Consider the following 17,923-nt stretch of genomic DNA (forward strand, 5'->3'; position numbering starts at 1 on the left):
TCTGTAATGTTTGTGGATAAAGTAAGTAGGAAGAACAAAAAAGACTGGTAATATCGTAACGAGCACCTAAAACAGATGTCTATGACACGAACACTTTGTGGCTTTTCAACTTTTAATTGCAGCACATGTCATAGTTTTCATGAGCAGATAAGGTTAGTGCTCATCCCTGTTCAGTGCTTTGCTTTTATAGTTTATGAAATCATTAGAACCAAAATACATACAAAATTAAAACGAAGAACAACCCCTTTTTCTTTAACTGAATGCAATTTTCTTCCATGCTTTAGTATGCAATACTTATACAAATACCTGGAATACAGAAACCTGCCCCAAGAGTTCATTTCAATTTCCTCTGTAATTGTAGTATTAATTCTTTCCTAGTTTCTTTCTTTTATGCTAAGTTGTTAAAAAAAAAAACAGATGAGTCAAAAATCTTCACTCGATTGGTAGATTTTTTTAAACAAGCTAAAAATCTGCCAATATTCTTACCAAGAATTCTTATTTCAAGAAAAATATTGTAGTCACTAAACATGTTTTCTCAAACTAAAATTATTTTTCCATTTAAAAACTTTCTTGACAAGATTATTTTTCTTGCAAGACAGAAAAAATGTTGGAAGGAAACAAGGGTCTTTCCCTTTCTTAAGATTCAGGTTTTACTGTGAACTTGAAAACCTTCTGGCCTGAGCCTTTTTTTTTCTTTTTGAGCTCACACGTTTACACATTTTCTTCCTTTCGCAAGCTGTTCCAGGTGGACTTTAACTGCTGAAATATGATGACATCCAAGAATAAATGGAAGTCACAATAGATTGATATTTTTGCTTTAAATCTGTGCAAATCATTGCACAGATTAAGAACTTTTGTCAGTCTGATCTATGTTTTTTGCAGAGATCTAGTGGTACCAGTAAACAAATATAATCCCAAGTAATTTAACCAGTATTCCACCCACTAAATATTTACAAATCCATAACGTGTACCTCTTTTACAGCACTAAAATTTGCTAAAAGACAGTAGAAAGTCATTTTGCATGCAGTAAATCTGGAGATGAAAGAGCAAAATATATAAACATAGATATGTATATAAAGGATATTTTATAGGCACGAGGGCAAAAGGTAAACAAGGGAATGATTCAGACAATCTGTTTTACTTAGACTCGACGTCCAGTCTGGCTTTTATCTTGAAAATGCAAAAGGCTTGATGGTTTAAAAGATGACTGTGATCTTATCTCAGATTGCACCCAGTGTCTCATACAAGACTCGGCGTCTGCTTTCCTCTACCACTGTCTCTCTCTGCTTGGAGTCCTCTTTGGCCTCCCGTTGTGAGCCCAGACAAGGTTATCAATCAGCAATAGCCTCTGAATCTCCTCACACAACACCAAGCAAAGCCAGGTTAGCTACAGACCTTTAACTTCAACTCTATCTCTGAGCCACTGTCTTTAGAAGAAAAATGTGACGTGTGAGAAATGGAGAAGCCTGATGTTATCACATGTTCATTCTGAAGGAGAGCTACAGACTGTGAACCAACTGTGGAGACCAGCTAAAACTTACCGCCTTTTTCTTTTTCAGGAAAAACCAAGGCACTCTGAAAAAAAAAAGGAAAATGTTATGTTTTATATTCATGCCATTTACAATGTCATTAGTCATGCATTTAATTCAAGATATAATGAATTGTTTTGCTTATTTACAGGTGACCTAAAGTAAACACAGTTCTTTAATTTTCTGATTTGGTTTCACTTGTTCCAAATTAAAGACATCATCTAATGAAACAATTAGAATTGGCTCCACACAAAGGAATAATGTCCATTCAATTTGAAAGTGGCAGTAGATGGGTTCAAATGGATTATTACAACTGTAGTTGAGTGTTACTACAGTAAACCATATTGATTTCCACAAAAACTGGCTAATTCAATTTGGTATAATGTACTTTTTTTTAGATTACTGCTGCCATTAAGTTGTACTCCATCTGTTAAAGCAACATAAAGTGAAACAAAAAATGCATTCAAACAATCAAGATGTGCTTAATTTTCCAAAAGGGACAAACTTTTATGGTGTTTACATGCAGCAGTGGTTGTGCTAGAACATTTTTTATGAGGGGGCGGAAGACTTTGGAAGGGTTGCAAATGAGTACAGCACAGTGGAAGGCCAAATGAAAGGATCACAACTACGTATTTCAAACAGTGTTGTTTAATGCATCTTTTAGCTTGTGCAATGCAGAAAGAAGATTGTTTTGATGATTTCTAAATCTTTGTTAATAATTATACTAATGTTGACTAATGAGGGGCCAGTCCCTCCATTAGCCCCGCCCCTGGTTTAAATGCGGTTGTCGCGAGGAGATGCTTTTATCGAAATTGCTTTTCAAAAACAAGCATCAAACACCAGGTCTAGGGGCAGGGATACCCAGTTTAGTTTAGTCTGTTTAGTTTAGTTTAGTTTAGTTTAGTTTAGTTTAGTTTAGTTTAGTTTAGATTAGTCATAAGCTATTGTTTTTTATGACTGATTTTATGTATTTGTGTAGTTACCAGTGTGAAGCCTGTGATAAATAAAACTGAATTGAAATCACATAAAAAAATCAAACAAACATTTCAAAAATTATTGCTTTAACTGTGCAATAACCGTTGGTTAAAACCTCATGCTTTTTTAACAAAGTCAATTATTATTCATCATTCTTTGAACAGAAAAGTTTGACTCTTCTTTGGAATTGTTAGAAATGAATGCTGTGCACTGGCAAAGTCTGTGAAATGAAGTTTGAGCGTGTGTTTGTGGTGCGTGTGTGTTTGTATGAAGGGCAGCACCCAGATGGAATGCAAAGATCTTTCTTGTTACTGACATTTGACCTCAGGGTCTTTGGCTGATCTCCACACCCTGACCTGTTTCTAATCCATACTCTCCTAGTAGAAATTAATTTCAGTCTCCCGTTTTTCTTTCTTGAAGCATTCCCGCTTTTGTCCATCTTCCATCAGTGTGCACGTCTTTTGAGTTATTTTTATCTGACTAGAGACTGGAGCAAAGTCCAGCCAAATGCCAGTCTGGAAAGATATTGATCATATGAATGATAGGAGGGAAAATGTTCTCTTATCTTTTACTCTCCCAACCAGACAATACAGCCTGTGCATGTCACAATCAAACATGATAAGCAGATGAAAAAAGAATGCCCATTGGAATCTAGATATTCAACTATCAACACAGCTCCTTATATTTGAGACAAAGGAGCAAAGATATGGATAACATTATCTGCTGATGATAGCAAGACAATGGCAGCTCATGCATGTCTTTTCCAAAATATTGGCTGGTTAATCACAAATGTTAATACATGGATTTATTCTTTAACGCCCTGGTTTGCAAGAGGTGAAAAGTGTCTACAAGCACTCTTTCTTTTACTCAATTAGTCACAATACAGATTATTCTTGTGTCAGTTTGTCCACATTAATAGAAGTACTGTACATGAGAGTAACTACATATGACAATGTAGATTTGATGGACATCTGACAGTGGAATAACCAAGGAACAAAACTGGATGCTGTTTTTAAGTTTTTAATCTTAACTAACTCTACAAAATAAAAATGAAAACTTTTTATCATTTTTTTATAAGTTCTCAATTGGTCATTGACTGCAATTTGGTGCTTCAGTATTGTTTGTCAATTAGGTACACAACACGCTTTTTACCAACTGCAAAAATACACTTTTGGCTGAATGTAATTTTGAAATCAGGTGTTTTGGGAAGTGCAAAATATTTAGCCAAAAACAACAATTTGAAGTTTGACCCAGAAAACCAACTGAGAAATGTGACCCTCCATACTTCTTTAACAGCAGATCTACGAGCTTCTGTTCTTACCACTATAGGCATTTTGTTGACAAGCATGCACCTTTGCCATTATGTAAATACTGCGCCATGAGTTCCTGTCGGTCACCCATAGAGTCATGTTCACACAGGGTAAATCCCCCATCAACAGGGTTATGTTTCCTCTCATAACAGCAACTGCATTATTAAGAAATGTGAGTGAGAAACTGCAAGACTGTGAGTGAAGGGGTTTCAGTAATTGATAATGTTTTTCTAGCATTACAATAACACATGCCTGCACCCCCTCTGGCATGCCGTGGTGCAGGTTGTCACATTGTGGAGCTGTCTGGGCCGTGTCAGGTGTCCACAGAGACCTGCAGAATAGTATCAGCTGCCTCATATACTGCCACACATTTAATAGAAATGGGTTGTTTTGGTAGAAAAGGGGGTACAGATGTGTTTGTCTAACACGTGTGTAGGTCTATGAGAATTTGAAACAACGTCCACCTGCAATTAATAAGGGAAGGAAATTTTCTTTTAGGCATGTTGACATCAAATACAGAAGTGACCAAATCCCTTTGGAAGCTTGTGTCTGTGGATATATACGCCTTTGCTTTTCTGAATGAGTAAGTAAAATTTATCAAGAAAGTCATGAGATTCTTTAAGAACAACCATTCCCCAAGCTTGTTTCAATCCCATTCCAGTTCTGCAGCTGCAGATGGTGAGAGTGAGTTATGTCTGACCACCCATGGTCTCCGCTGACCAAGGATTAGGGGGCTTAGGCTAACCCAAACCTTTTTTCTCCACCACTTAGCAGAAATGGCTAAATTGGTACAGATGGCTCACGATCAAGCAGGCCTTCATTCCAGTCATTCTGTGTATTACCTGTACTATGGAGGAGGGGTAAAAAGTATGTCTCTACAGTCCTGTTGTCCAGTCAAAACCCATGGAGATGTTATCTTAAGCTCAGTTTTTTGTTTCTTGACCATTATAAATAAGCACTTTCCTTTTTTGTCCGATTTTGTTCCTCTGTATTGTGTAAGTCCACGTGTAAGGGAAACGTGGGAAAGCTATTTTTTCTTACGCAAAGATTTAACTTCCCCAGAGACCAAACCCTCATAGTTTCTCCTTTCCCCCACATTTTAATAGTTTCCATATGTCATTCTTGGAGTGTGTCAACAGAAAGTGATGCAGCGACTTAGTGTAATGATGCATTGGAACATTTCCTGCAGAAAAAAAAAGCTATATTAGTGTCCAGATGTTGGGTTTAGCAACAGTTTGAAAAGAAAACAATTGCTAAAAAAAATTGTGCAACGTTTAAATTGGTCTATACTTTTGACTGACAGATCTACCCCAACATGCTGAAAGCAAAAGAGGGTGTTTTCAAATTGAGTAGAGTTAATATTGAAATCCTACACAATAAAAACTCAACAATATGCACACACCAGTCAAAAAGTAGTTTTTCCTCACACAAAAATGCCAAATCACATCTTTTTGTTTTGTGGTTGTATCTAGAGGGTTTTAAGGCTAAACTCCCAAAGCATTAAATCAATCAGCCAGCTAACTTTTTGACTCTAACACCAGTCAAGATGTCACTCTTGAAGCCAACTCCTATCATTCTTAGGCACAGAACGTTTGACCTGCTTACAGAGGTGTGCAACTGCAAGAATGGTATGATTGAACTGCCATACAACCATCAAGACAAAAAAAACAAAAACGTGTCACCTGTTTTTGCTCACTAAGTCTGAATTTGTGTCTAAAAGACCAGAGTTAATAGGGATAAGCTTAAGGTCCCGACTGCAACAACAATGTTGGCCTGTGGATTAGCTGCTGACATTTTGGGGGGAAAGCAGAAACCAGGCTAACAAAAGGGATTAGACTGTCCTCTGTCAAAACCTGAGGTGGTGCAAGTCCTGTACAAGATGCAGAGTTTACTGACATGTTGAAGAGACTAGCAGCTTGAAGCAGCTTTGGTCTCAGTTTTAAACTATGGTGGAATAAAATTGTGCCAAACCTTTGGTTTTGAACAATTAACACCTTACAATTTTGGGCAAAAAACTTCAGTAATGCATGAATTTATGGGATTTTTCTCTAGTTATTGAGTTATTGTCTTCAGGGTGTCATGGTGGAGGGTGGCTCGAGAGCCGGTTGGACCCAGACGCAGAGGTGGAGGCATGAGGATCAGAGTCTAGAGGGTTTAATGAACAAACAAAAGGCGCTGCAGAGCAGGATGACAAAACTAAACAAAACTCACTGTGGCGTGGAACAAGAACCGAGGAACATGGCATGACAAGGACAACCAGGACAGGAATAACTAATGGACCAACACTGGAGGAAGGCAGAGACCAGACTTATATACAGACAGGGCAGACAAGACACAGGTGGACACGATCAGGGCTGATGGGGACCAAAGGAAGTAAAACTCAAGAAAACAGACAAGACAGGAGACTTTCAAAATAAAACAGGAAACAGAAACAAGACAGAACAAGGACCAAAAACAAGACAACAAAATCAAATCATGACACAGGGCATCTATTCATGCCCTTAGCAAGCCTGGGAGCTTGAGAGTCCTGTTCAGCATCTTAGCTTTCTGCGTTTTTTGCCATCATCTGGAACTGCCACATCCACCAAAAAGGCTTTCCTCTGTTCTTTATCCAGTACAACAATGCATATATAAATTGTCCCAATTAATGTTTTGAGTCACAGCCCTAAATATGTGACGCTTTCATTGCGCAGTGATTTACTGTGAATTCATGTATGTGCATGTCTGTGGTTATAAGAGGGCGTTCAATTTGTTGATGCTGTGATTTATAGCACTTGATTATCTCTAGCTCTAGGGCTGTTTTCCAGATGCTTGTATATCCCAGTCATCCCTGAAATTTATAGTCAATGTGCCATACCGTCATCCAACAGCTTCAACTGCAATGGGAGGTCGTCTTTTCATGTAACAGATGTGTATCTGCATTGATTCACCCAGTATCTTGTCTGAACGCTGCAACTGCTCATAAGCAAAAAGACACGAATGCATCATTTTATTGTGGTTGAAACTGTATTATTTGGTTAAAAAGTAACTAAATACAAATATAAGTCATGGGTGTCAGAGGTGATGTAAGTTAGGCTTCGTGCCATCAAAAAAAGAACTATGAATAAGCACAGGCTATAAAAACAAAAATGTACATGGTATCTGACTTGGAAACAGATGCTAAAACATAATTGTCATTTGTGAAGCAATTAAATAGTCATAACTTCAATACGATTTAACAAAATGTTCAGAATGCAAACTGAGTTGGACTGACATGTGTAGACAATGAAGGGAAGAGATGGGGCAGAATACAAGGAACAAAGGAACAAATAGATAAATCAAATCATATTATTATGTGTTGTCTTGTGATTCTGATGTGATTTTAAATATTATCCGCTCTGCTAACAAGTAAAAATGACCCAGCCTTGAATTGACAGAAAAAACAACGTTTCCTTGTTGGGGTTGAAAACAAGTTCATTTTCCACATCCTGTTCCAAACATTAGTCATTTTTGGGGGTGTCTGTGTTTGTGTTCATGTTACAGCTGTGCTCAGCAGAGGACTGACCTTGGGAGCAATGACACAACACAAAGCAACCAGCATGGCCGTGACCAACCCCTTCCAGCAGCTTTTGTCAGATGGAATAGTGGTCAGTGTCATAGCTGACTGTCTGAGTTTGTCAGACTAAGTCAAATATGTGGGTGGAATGTAGGCAAACATAATTACGCCTGTTTTTGCTTTGTGTTGACTACCCAAGCAAGGACGGGGATGGGGAAGCTCGAGTAAAGATAAACAGAAGCCAGTGAAAGTAACACAGTCCTGGGGCTTTTATCTGGCTGTAACTCTGAGAAGGTGTGGTGTACATGAAGGATGTTTTGGGACCGTGAGGCTGCCAAAGCGGGACATGGAGGAAGGACAGAGCAGAGATCTGCTAGTGACCTTAGCACGCAAGCCTCAGCACTTCTATTGTCTGCCAAAGCGCAGACAGATAAAGAGCTATATATTTCAGTTGCTCATGTCACGCATAAAAAATATATTGAACCTAGATAAAAATATCTTAATAGAACCCCCCCCCCCCGAATTTAGTCCCAAAAAGCAAATTCTTAATTGTCTTTGGAGGGCTGTTACCAAGGAGACAAAAAACAGATCAAAACACGACTAAAGGCTGTTAGTGTTGACAAAAGATGAAAGGCACAAAGAAGTAAGAAGCAACACCTTCACTGTGAACATGTGCTTGACTTGTAAAAAATGGAGCTAAATTTAACAGGATCCGCACGCTTTGTTCTTCTTAAGTCCTGTGCAGGATTCTGTCTTTTGTACCCTGCTGGTGAGAACAGTAGGTGCTGAAAGTGAATGATCTGTTGCTTCCGATTGTGACATTCAAAGGAAGGTGGTCAGAAGTCAGCAGTCTCCACCCGCTGCCATGTCTGGGCACATCCGGAGCACTTCTCTAAAAATAGGGTCTCATAACAAATGTTTTTTACACATTGTGTAACAAAATGTTCCCTTCAAACCATATATGTATATTGAAATTGTTTGATGCAAAATTGATGGCAATTAACTGAAATGAAGACAGCTGTGAATCATGATGAACCCGAAACTGGAGTCACTGACAAAGGGACAATTTTAAAACATGATCAAAAACACCACTTAAAACCCAACTGACTGCAGAATGATCACAATTTTCTTGGTTTATCTTTTAAGAGTTGATTGTAAAAGAAAACCAAACTTAATCAAGACGTGCTAGTTTTTGGTAGTACCCAGTGAAACTCACAAGGTGTGAAAGCACCTTGCGTATTAATAGTGTTTAGTTAGTTCAAGTTGTTAAGGTTTGTTAAATAGTTGTGCTCTGATTGCATGTCACTTCCTTCTTCAAATGGCTATTTTGATCTGTTCAAAAGTAGGATGAAACCATCAAAATCAGATTAACCAAAAATCTGAACCTAATCACAAATGTAGTTCGATATAAAACTAAATGAACTCTGGAGTCGTTAATTTGTGTTCACTAAAATGACAAAAAAGACCCATCTGTTACAAAGCAACAATGCATGCAAAACAGCAGTGAAATACACCTGCTATATCCAGCATGTAAAGGAATCCTGCCAAGAAAAACACCCGGGTTAAAGAATAGCTGTTCCAGCACGAAAAAAAAAGCACCTGCTGTGGCACAACATCCGCGAGATGTTACCCCCCTCAACATACCCCACCATCGGATGCAATAATGACAACCACCTGCTGAAGCCTAAAAGTAGTGCCCTGCTAAACCAAGTTTGACATGAACCCAATGACTTACTGTATTTGAAACAGTGAGTGAGAGATAAAAAGTAGACGACCACTCATCATATACTCCATGTTTATCGTGGTTACATAAAAAGACAGGATAGTGTGAGAGTGTGCTTTGTACCATTTGACAATAGTGTGGCACGTTGTGAGTGTCAGTAGGTGCTACAGGGACATTGATGTCGTCCCAATAACAACTTAAATGGCAAATTAAAAATTTTGTTGCTTTTAACACTTTGGCGCATTTTGTTGATGATGGAAGACATATACAACGAAAATGAAGCTCAAAATTACATGTTAGAGTATTTCTTTAATCAAATCGTGTGAATCAAGAGCAGACGAAAAAAGGCCATTTGAAAAAGAGTGTATTTGTTACGTAGAAAATACAATGAACAGTTCACAAGCTTTCTGCTCCACTCCATTCCAATGCATTCACCTGTAGACAACTAGATCCATGTACGTTTTCATTTCCCTCTTCTGAGCTGGTGTCTGTCTCAGAACTGTACGGCTGGATGGCTCCAATATTGCTCACCATTTTTGTTGCGCTGATGATGTTAGGTTGGGGGTGTGAAGGGCTAAGCTAGCAGATGAGCGTGTAAACAGAGATCTCTCAGCAATGGGAAGGTGAAGAGAGGCGGGCGGGGTTGTCCCTTGCCAACGGTCCCTCTCAGAACTCTGAGACAAATGTCTGCCACTCTGCAGAAATTCCCAGAAAACGACACAGATTTTTCTTTTTTCTTTTTTTTCATAAACAGTATTTAAAGGCCACTGGGAACGCTTTTAAAAAAGATAAGATTATCTGAGTGGGTCATTAAGAAGACCAATTTAAATATTAATTCAAAAAAAAATTAAGTCATGAAGTCATATGAATCTATATTGAGATCAGTTTTTGTTTCAAGTTAATAGATTTTCAAAATAACTTTAAAGGTACTGAAGAAGAGAAAAATATAATCAGTTTGGTCTTTCTAACTAATGCTGATTAATTATAGCAATCAACACACATTATTCAATGCAGATTCTTTAGTTTTCTCTTATTCAAAATAGGAAAGGTAAAAATACGCTACTTGTACTACACATTTGAGTTTTGCTAAACTGAATAGAAGACGTCTTAAAGAATCTTGTAAAAATATTTATATTTACTGCTTTTGTCACTGTTTTAATAGGCTGGTTGCACCTACATGTGAATGGGAGCTACTTTAGGATTCTCAGGAAGTACTATTAATTATTTCTATTCTCATTCCATCCTTTTTTTTTGAGGACAATACCATCCTTATCTAGATTCAGATTCCTATGCTATTAAAGTAATTTCCCCAAAAATATATATATACAGTACAGACCAAAAGTTTTGACATACCTTCTCGTTCAAATAGTTTTCTTTATTTTCATGACTATGAAAATAGTAAATTCACACTAAAGGCATCTAAACTGTGAATTAACACATGTGGAATTATATACATAACAAAAAAGTGTGAAACAACTGAAAATATGTTATATTGTAGGTCACATGTGTCAAACTCAAGGCCCAGGGGCCAAATGTGGCCCTCCATGTCATTTTATGTGGCCCTCAAGACCATAAAAGTTTTTAATTTCTTAAAAAAATAAATATAAAATGGTGTGTATTTGTTCATATCTAGGGGGAATAGGACTTTAAATTTTGGAATTGCCAACTATAAATTAGGACTTAAACATTATCCATATAACCTAACCTGACAGAATCAAATCTAAAAGGATTGAGTAACAAGCAAACATATGTTTTCTATGCAACTGCAATTTATTTATTTAATTATGAACAACATAGGACTCCATAATTGTCACTTTAAAAATGTATCATAAATAATGAGTTATTTAACATTAAGGAGTAGTTTCATTTATTTTTCATTACATTTAGTTACATGTATTAGTGACATCTGGCCCTTTGAGGACAAATACTATACTGATGTGGCCCTCGAGGAAAATAAGTTTGACACCCCTGTTGTAGGTTCTTCAAAGTAGCCACCTTTTGCTTTTATTACTGCTTTGCACACTCTTGGCATTCTCTTGATGAGCTTCAAGAGGTAGTCACCTGAAATGGTCTTCCAACAGTCTTGAAGGAGTTCCCAGAGATGCTCAGCACTTGTTGGCGCTTTTGCCTTCACTCTGTGGTCCAGCTCACCCCAAAACATCTCGATTGGGTTTTGGTCTGGTGACTGTGGAGGCCAGGTTATCTGGCGCAGCACCCATCACTCTCCTTCTTGGTCCAATAGCCCTTACTCAGCCTGGAGGTGTGTTTGGGGTCATTGTCCCATTGAAAAATAAACGACGGTCCAACTAAATGCAAACCGGGTGGAATAACATGCCGCTGCAAAATGCTGTGGTGCCATGCTGGTTCAGTATGCCTTAAATTTGGAATAAATCCTCAACAGTGTCACCAGCACAGCCCCCCCACACCATCACACCTCTTCCTCCATGCTTCACGGTGGGTACCAGGCATGCAGGGTCCATCCGTTCACCTTTTCTTCGTCGCACAAAGACGCAGTGGTTGGAACCAAAAATCTCCAATTTGGACTCATCAGACCAAGGCACAGATTTCCACTGGTCTAATGTCCATTTCTTGTGTTCTTTAGCCCAAACAAGTCTCTTCTGCTTGTTGCCTTTCTTTTGCATATTCTACCAAGAAGGCCTGATTCACACAGTCTCCTTGGAACAGTTGTTGTAGAGATGTGTCTGCTGCTAGAACTCTGTGTGCCATTGACCTGCTCTCTAATCTGAGCTGCTGTTAACCTGCCATTTCTGAGGCTGGTGACTCGGATGAAATTATCCTTCGCAGCAGAGGTGACTCTTGGTCTTCCTTTACTGGGGCGGTCCATGTGAGCCAGTTTCTTTGTATTTTTCAGTTGTTTCACACTTTTTTGTCATGTATATAATTCCACATTTGTTAATTCATAGTTTTTATGCCTTCAGTGTGAATCTACAATTTTCATAGTCATGAAAATAAAGAAAACTCTTTGTGTGTCCAAAGTTTTGGTCTGCACTGTATATATATATATATATATATATATATATATATATATATATATATATATATATATATATATATATATATATATATATATATTCAACTGTTTATTGAGTAACATTGCTTGGACTCAAATATCAGTTATTTCCCATCTGTTAAGAGTTACACCAAGTCAGTTAAAGAAAAAAAAACAACAACAAAAAACAGTATGAAAAACTATCCAAGATACATTGGGTGTGATTTTTTGCTAAATATAAATGAAAACAGTATTTTAACTTTCTTAAATTATTACTGCATATATTATTACGTGCATAGAATTTTCAAGAGTCACAATAATTTATGAGGTGGAAAATATAACAGCTACCTCCTCAAAATATCATTGTTCTTGGTTACTTACTAAACCTTATTCATCATTTAGTTTTCCATGCCGCTGTTTGGTGCAGTGCGATTCATGTATTGTCCCTCTTTTCCTCTCCCCTCCTGGGGAGTGGGAGTGCTTCCAGACTCCAGTTGGCTCATCCATGCTCCAGTTCCTGACCGTTTACCTCGCCTTTGCTCCTGCTCCTACACCTGGCTGTGGATCCTGCCTCTGGCTCATCTCTGGCTCGTCTCTGCTCTGTACCTGACCGAGTACCTCGTCTCTGCTCCTGCTCCTGTCTGCTCCTGCTCCTACACCTGGCTGTGGTTCCTGTCTCGGCTCGACTCGCGCCTTTGACTGTCCCCACAACCACGGCTGGATGAAGCTCGTCTGCTGGACTTTTATATATGTAGTTGTAGATTTAGATAAGTTAATTCTTCTCTAAGATTTCTGGTAAATCACCTGTCCGTCCTGGGGGAGGATCCCTCCTTCATGTGGGCACCCCTGAGGTTTCTTCGTTTTTTCCGGAATCCGTTTTTTTTGGGAGTTTTTCCTTACCGCGAAGGGGGGTCTAAGGGCAGGGATGCCAGTATAGCTTAGTCAGTTTGTTAGTTCATTTTAGTATTTTTCTATTGAACTCTTTGTATTTGTGATCCTTTTGATTTCATGTTTTACTTCGAAGCCCATCGAGACGACTGTTGTTGTGATTTTGGGCTATACAAATAAAATTGAATTGAATTGAATTGAGTGATACAAAAAAAGATACACATTGAATCCCTTTGTTGTATTAATATTGTAACTTAGAACATTGCAAAATAAAAAAGATTAAATTGTCATAACATTTTTTTGTAAGGGATTTAAAAAAATTAACCAGGAGCAATTAACATCAGGGAATCCTTTTCATGAAGTCGTCATCTATTTGGCTTCAATCTATCACCCCATGGGGCCGCCACTGTAAAAGGCCTCCTATTAGGCACAGTGAAAGGACTGTTTACCCAAGCTTAGTGAGTTACCATGGGTTACATAAGAAATGAATGCCATGGAGTAACTGGCAACAGACCAAGCCTACTAATCATAGAGCATGTTCATTTGGGCTTGTGCAAAATAGGCATGTCATTCCTCTCCTGTGAGAAAAGTTATGACATGCAGGAAGACAGAAATATCAACATGAAACTTTAGAAAATTGAGGAATGCGTGTGTGTTTCTTCTTGCTAAATGGAAGGGTTGTTAAGATGCATAACAACCCTCCTTGACATTTGTGGTTATAATTTTTACACTAATGCATAAAAAATGCCCACATTGCTTAAGAGGCTTTTTTTTTCTCCTTCATCAAATTCAAAAATTTTGGGCAAAATGTAAAAGATTGTTTAGGTGCAGGACTTAGAAAGTCCTAAAATGAGCAAGCAAAGGATTAAAAGGCATGTCCCACTTGAAGTGTGTCCCCCTATGCTCCCCCTGCCCTGGCTTTTAACCTCCCAGACTCCCCTCATGACCCCTTTGTTAAGTTGAGGGGAGGGGGGGACTTTGGAACCAGCTAATTATAGAGTTTTAACGTCTGCTTGGCTAAGCTCCAAGAGCAGAAGGACATTCCTGCAATTGGGACGTTTGCTGCCGTGTATATGTGTTTACGCATGCATTCAGTGTGTATTGCCATTTTTCCTTTTTCTGACCTTATACAGCCTAAGCATCACTATGTTTTTGTACCTGACACAAACTAAATGATTTTGTAAAAGCCAAACACTTGAGGAACTGTAAAAAGCACTAGCAAACGTGATCAAATTTGAATATTTACAATAAAGGCAAAAAGAAAAATTGAACAAAGATAAACAGAAAATGTCTCATGAACCAACTTTACATACAAGGTTAACTAATTTTATTCAAATGGTAAGGGGAATTTTGCTTAAACGCATCTGTCAGCAGCCTGTCATCTGCTAAATATGACAGAATGTATATAAATATTACTAAAGATACACAACAAAGACCAAAAGACTATACAAGATGATCAAAATAAAATTTTCAAAAGGCTTAAAATAATACTAGTACAGAGGAATAACTAAGCAGATATTCTTTTTTTCTATCTTTGTATAGAATTTTGCAAAATTTCTTGAAATCCATTAAATTTAAAACAATATTACTTCTTTTTCATGAACACAAATAGGATTCATTCTATTTTTTATCTTATATTGATTATAACTCATATAAATTGGTCAAACCCAACAAAACCAAAGCCGTGTAGAGGAAAATGTGTGATAGTAGCGACTGGGCAGCAGAGGTTGCTTCTGTTGTACCTGATTATGTGGAAATGGCTACCTTTGAAGAAATTATTTTACTGTTATTATATTATAAAGTAAAGTTCTCTTGTAGAACCTCTAGACATATTGGAGAAGCACTAAAAAAGAGCGCTAGGAAATAAATAACAAGTAAAAAGTTTATCTATGTTGTTTTCCTTTTTGTATTTTTAAAGATTTTTTTGTACAAATAACTGTTCAGATTTTTTTGAAAAATCTTTAGTTTTTTGGGCAATTTATTGGACAATTTGTTATTATTTTGTGTATATATTTTGTAGAAAATATTTTTCTGATCACTTTTCCTGTCACTAGCATTACTACTTACCGGTAATACAGAAAATAAAACAACAATAAAAAGAAAGACAGTATTACTAAACTTTGTAATGGGTTTACATAGTTTGTTGCTGAATAATCTAGTGTGACAAATACAAAAAGTAACAATTATCTTTGCATTTTCTAGAGTCTTAAGAATTGATTGTACATTGACCTCTTGACTTACCTTATTTTCTGTTTTTTCATCAGGAGATGCTGTGGATTCTGAGGAGAGAATGCCTGAAAAATGTGGATTTGGGGGGGCTTGTGAAGCAGCTGGCAAAGATCCTTCATCTGCTTTCTGCACAAATTACATAAAAAAAGCAAGTTAGAACCAGCATTTATTTTAAATTTTTTCACATCCAGTAAGTGAGAATCAATTTGTTTTGAAATCCAGCACATGTAATAATTATATTTAAATAAAAAACTGACATATCTGATGTTTTGTGCTGAGTAGATTAGGATACAAGTGTTCAATAAAAAGACCCTGCAGAAGGAAGAAGCCAGAATTGACACAGACTGTGATGAGAGGTTGTAAGCAGCTGTGTTGAATTCTCCCTCTGCAGGGGCGAACCAGAGTTTCAGAGTGTCGAGTCTCATTATTAGAACCTTCAACTACAGGTTCCTTCTGACTCCAAATCAGAACCCGGGGAAGTCCATTTGGACTTCAACAGTGCCTTAACTAATAGCTGTGTTGTTGTTTTTTTTTTTTGTGAAAACGACCTATTAACCAAAAAGCAAAGTCATGTACCAGGCGTTGCTGTCGATGGAGGGTGTGGGTCCTGTCCACAGAGGAGGTTGCAATGAGTGCATTTTCAATTTCCTGGTCCAGTTGGTCCAGCTTCATCAGCAGAAGCACCATTGAGTCCAAACGAGCATGCTCCCGCTGAGAACAAATGACAAACCAGGGGAGAACCAGAAATTAATAAAATACCCTAAAAATCTTCTGAAGAAATTTGTCAAACTCCATATTACTTGCAGGTTTAATGGTCCTTGCACGGTTTTTGAGCAAACCTCATTTCCATTTCTATCCTCTATTGGCAGTTGAACTAAATTCTGTTGCTGACTCTCATGTGACACCATCATGTCATCTTGAAATAAACAATACATCTGTATTTCTTATTAATCAAAACTGTGTTAAAGAGGCTACACTGACCTCAAGTGGCTTGACGGATACAAGACAACTGAAGCAACTACAGCTGTGTTTTATTCCTGCTTTTGCCAAACATAAAAAAAACCTGTAAAAGTCTTTAGAGCTCAAAGCTATGTGTCTTCATCTTTATCTGCCTATCTGCTATCTTGGTGTGTGGGGTTCCCTGTCCAAGCTTTTACTAAAAAAAAAAAAAGAGTTGTCCTGTTTTGCCTAAAAACCTAATTGCAAGCAAGAAATGCATTTTCACAGGCGTGTAAAACCTGTGAATGAAGGGCTACTATACATGGAAAAGTTTGCCAGGGCAAAACACAGATAAAGGAAACACTTTCAAGCCCAAATTTGATTAGATTGCGAAGGATAAATAACGTATTTCAAATATTTACCAAACGTGTCTCAAAAGATTCTTGACTCTCCGTGAGTATAAAGAATTGCTTTCATAGTAGTGTCAATGTGAGTGGAGCGAAACTATCTAAAGCAGCAAAAATCATCAATTACGGGCTTACTGCTGCACTTTACCACAAACTAGGTCTCCAATAACATCTCATGACTAGTGCATGTGTGTGTTTTCCATTTAGTTCCCCATTAGTCTGCCAAAGTCTGTTTCTATGGGGTTTGCTGAAAGGGCACATAGATGTCAAGGGCCGTCTCGTGGAAATGTCTTCACATCGATGCATTCAGCGACATTCCAAGCCAGGGGCTTTGCACACCGCTGCATTCTGTCCCCTCACACAATCACAATGACACATTGTGCCATAAAGAGACAATGCCATCTTTACCCAGCTTCACTGAATGAACAAAAGGATCAGTCTCAGTATGGCAGGAACAACCACACAACAGTATAAAAAAAATGGGTAACGCACAATCTTAGAGTGCAGTATTTTTAGGGCATGGTGGGGTTTGGGTGTTACGCTTTCCCTGTCTTTCCCATTTTTGAGGTTTCTACTTTGTTCCTTTGAAATTCCCCTTTTGGAAAGAGAAAACGGTTCCCACACAACTCAAACTTGAGATTGCTCCGTTTAACCCCCCAAACCACACATTGCTCTGGCACGTACATTGTGTTTTCACTGTTTTTTTCACTGATCAGATACGGAATAGTCTTCCAACTGCTGTAGAAAATTAGAAAATAGCAAAGACTTGTACATGACCTAAACAAGATGATATATAAGTAGAACATGTATTGAAAAAGAATCAAGTTGAGACATATTTAATCAATGAGTTAGGGTGGAAATGGTAAAAAGAAAAAGAAAAAAGACTCAGGAGGATGTAAGTAAGGCATCTGCAGCCAGATAAAGAACTGTTCATCCAGTTTAGCCCTGGGGTTAGGATAAGACCTTGTTGCTAAAACAAATAAACACAGTAACAAGGTCCAATATCTGTTCAATCTCAAGCCATTATACAAACCAGATGGTTTCATTTTACAAACTGAGTCTGTACCATCAACATGGCCTGCTGGGGAAATGACTGTTAGAGAGTGCAAAGCACAATGGAATATCAGTCTGACTTTGTTGCCATTGCTTATGTTGAGAAGATAAAATACAGGATTAAAAGCCAAAAAGAAAGCATGTTTATGTTTTAGTTTTGACCATATTTTTCATGATGTTGTCAAAATTGTTAAACAAATCAGATCTATAAATACTTAATTTTATCCCACAGGTAGCTTTGCAATATTTTAAAGACCAGCTCTGAAGAAAATTGTGTTTTTGTGGCATTTTTCTGATGATGGAGGACATACAGGAACTAAAATTA

The 17,923-nt window shown here is 37.7% G+C and overlaps 1 protein-coding gene across 1 annotated transcript in view; it reads right to left on the minus strand.

Annotated features, from left to right (window-relative positions):
* LOC101155573 (rho GTPase-activating protein 7) overlaps positions 1-17,923 on the minus strand; it is a 75,938-nt gene that overhangs the window by 53,230 nt on the left and 4,785 nt on the right. Inside the window, exons 3-5 of the mRNA XM_011475294.3 lie at positions 15,776-15,910; positions 15,212-15,325; positions 1,542-1,575 (exon numbers count right to left, since the gene is read on the minus strand). Coding sequence (XP_011473596.2) covers positions 1,542-1,575; positions 15,212-15,325; positions 15,776-15,910 — 283 coding nt within the window. The remainder of the gene's footprint in view (positions 1-1,541; positions 1,576-15,211; positions 15,326-15,775; positions 15,911-17,923) is intronic.

Source organism: Oryzias latipes, chromosome 1 (genome assembly GCF_002234675.1).
Source record: "Oryzias latipes chromosome 1, ASM223467v1".
NCBI lineage: Eukaryota > Metazoa > Chordata > Actinopteri > Beloniformes > Adrianichthyidae > Oryzias > Oryzias latipes.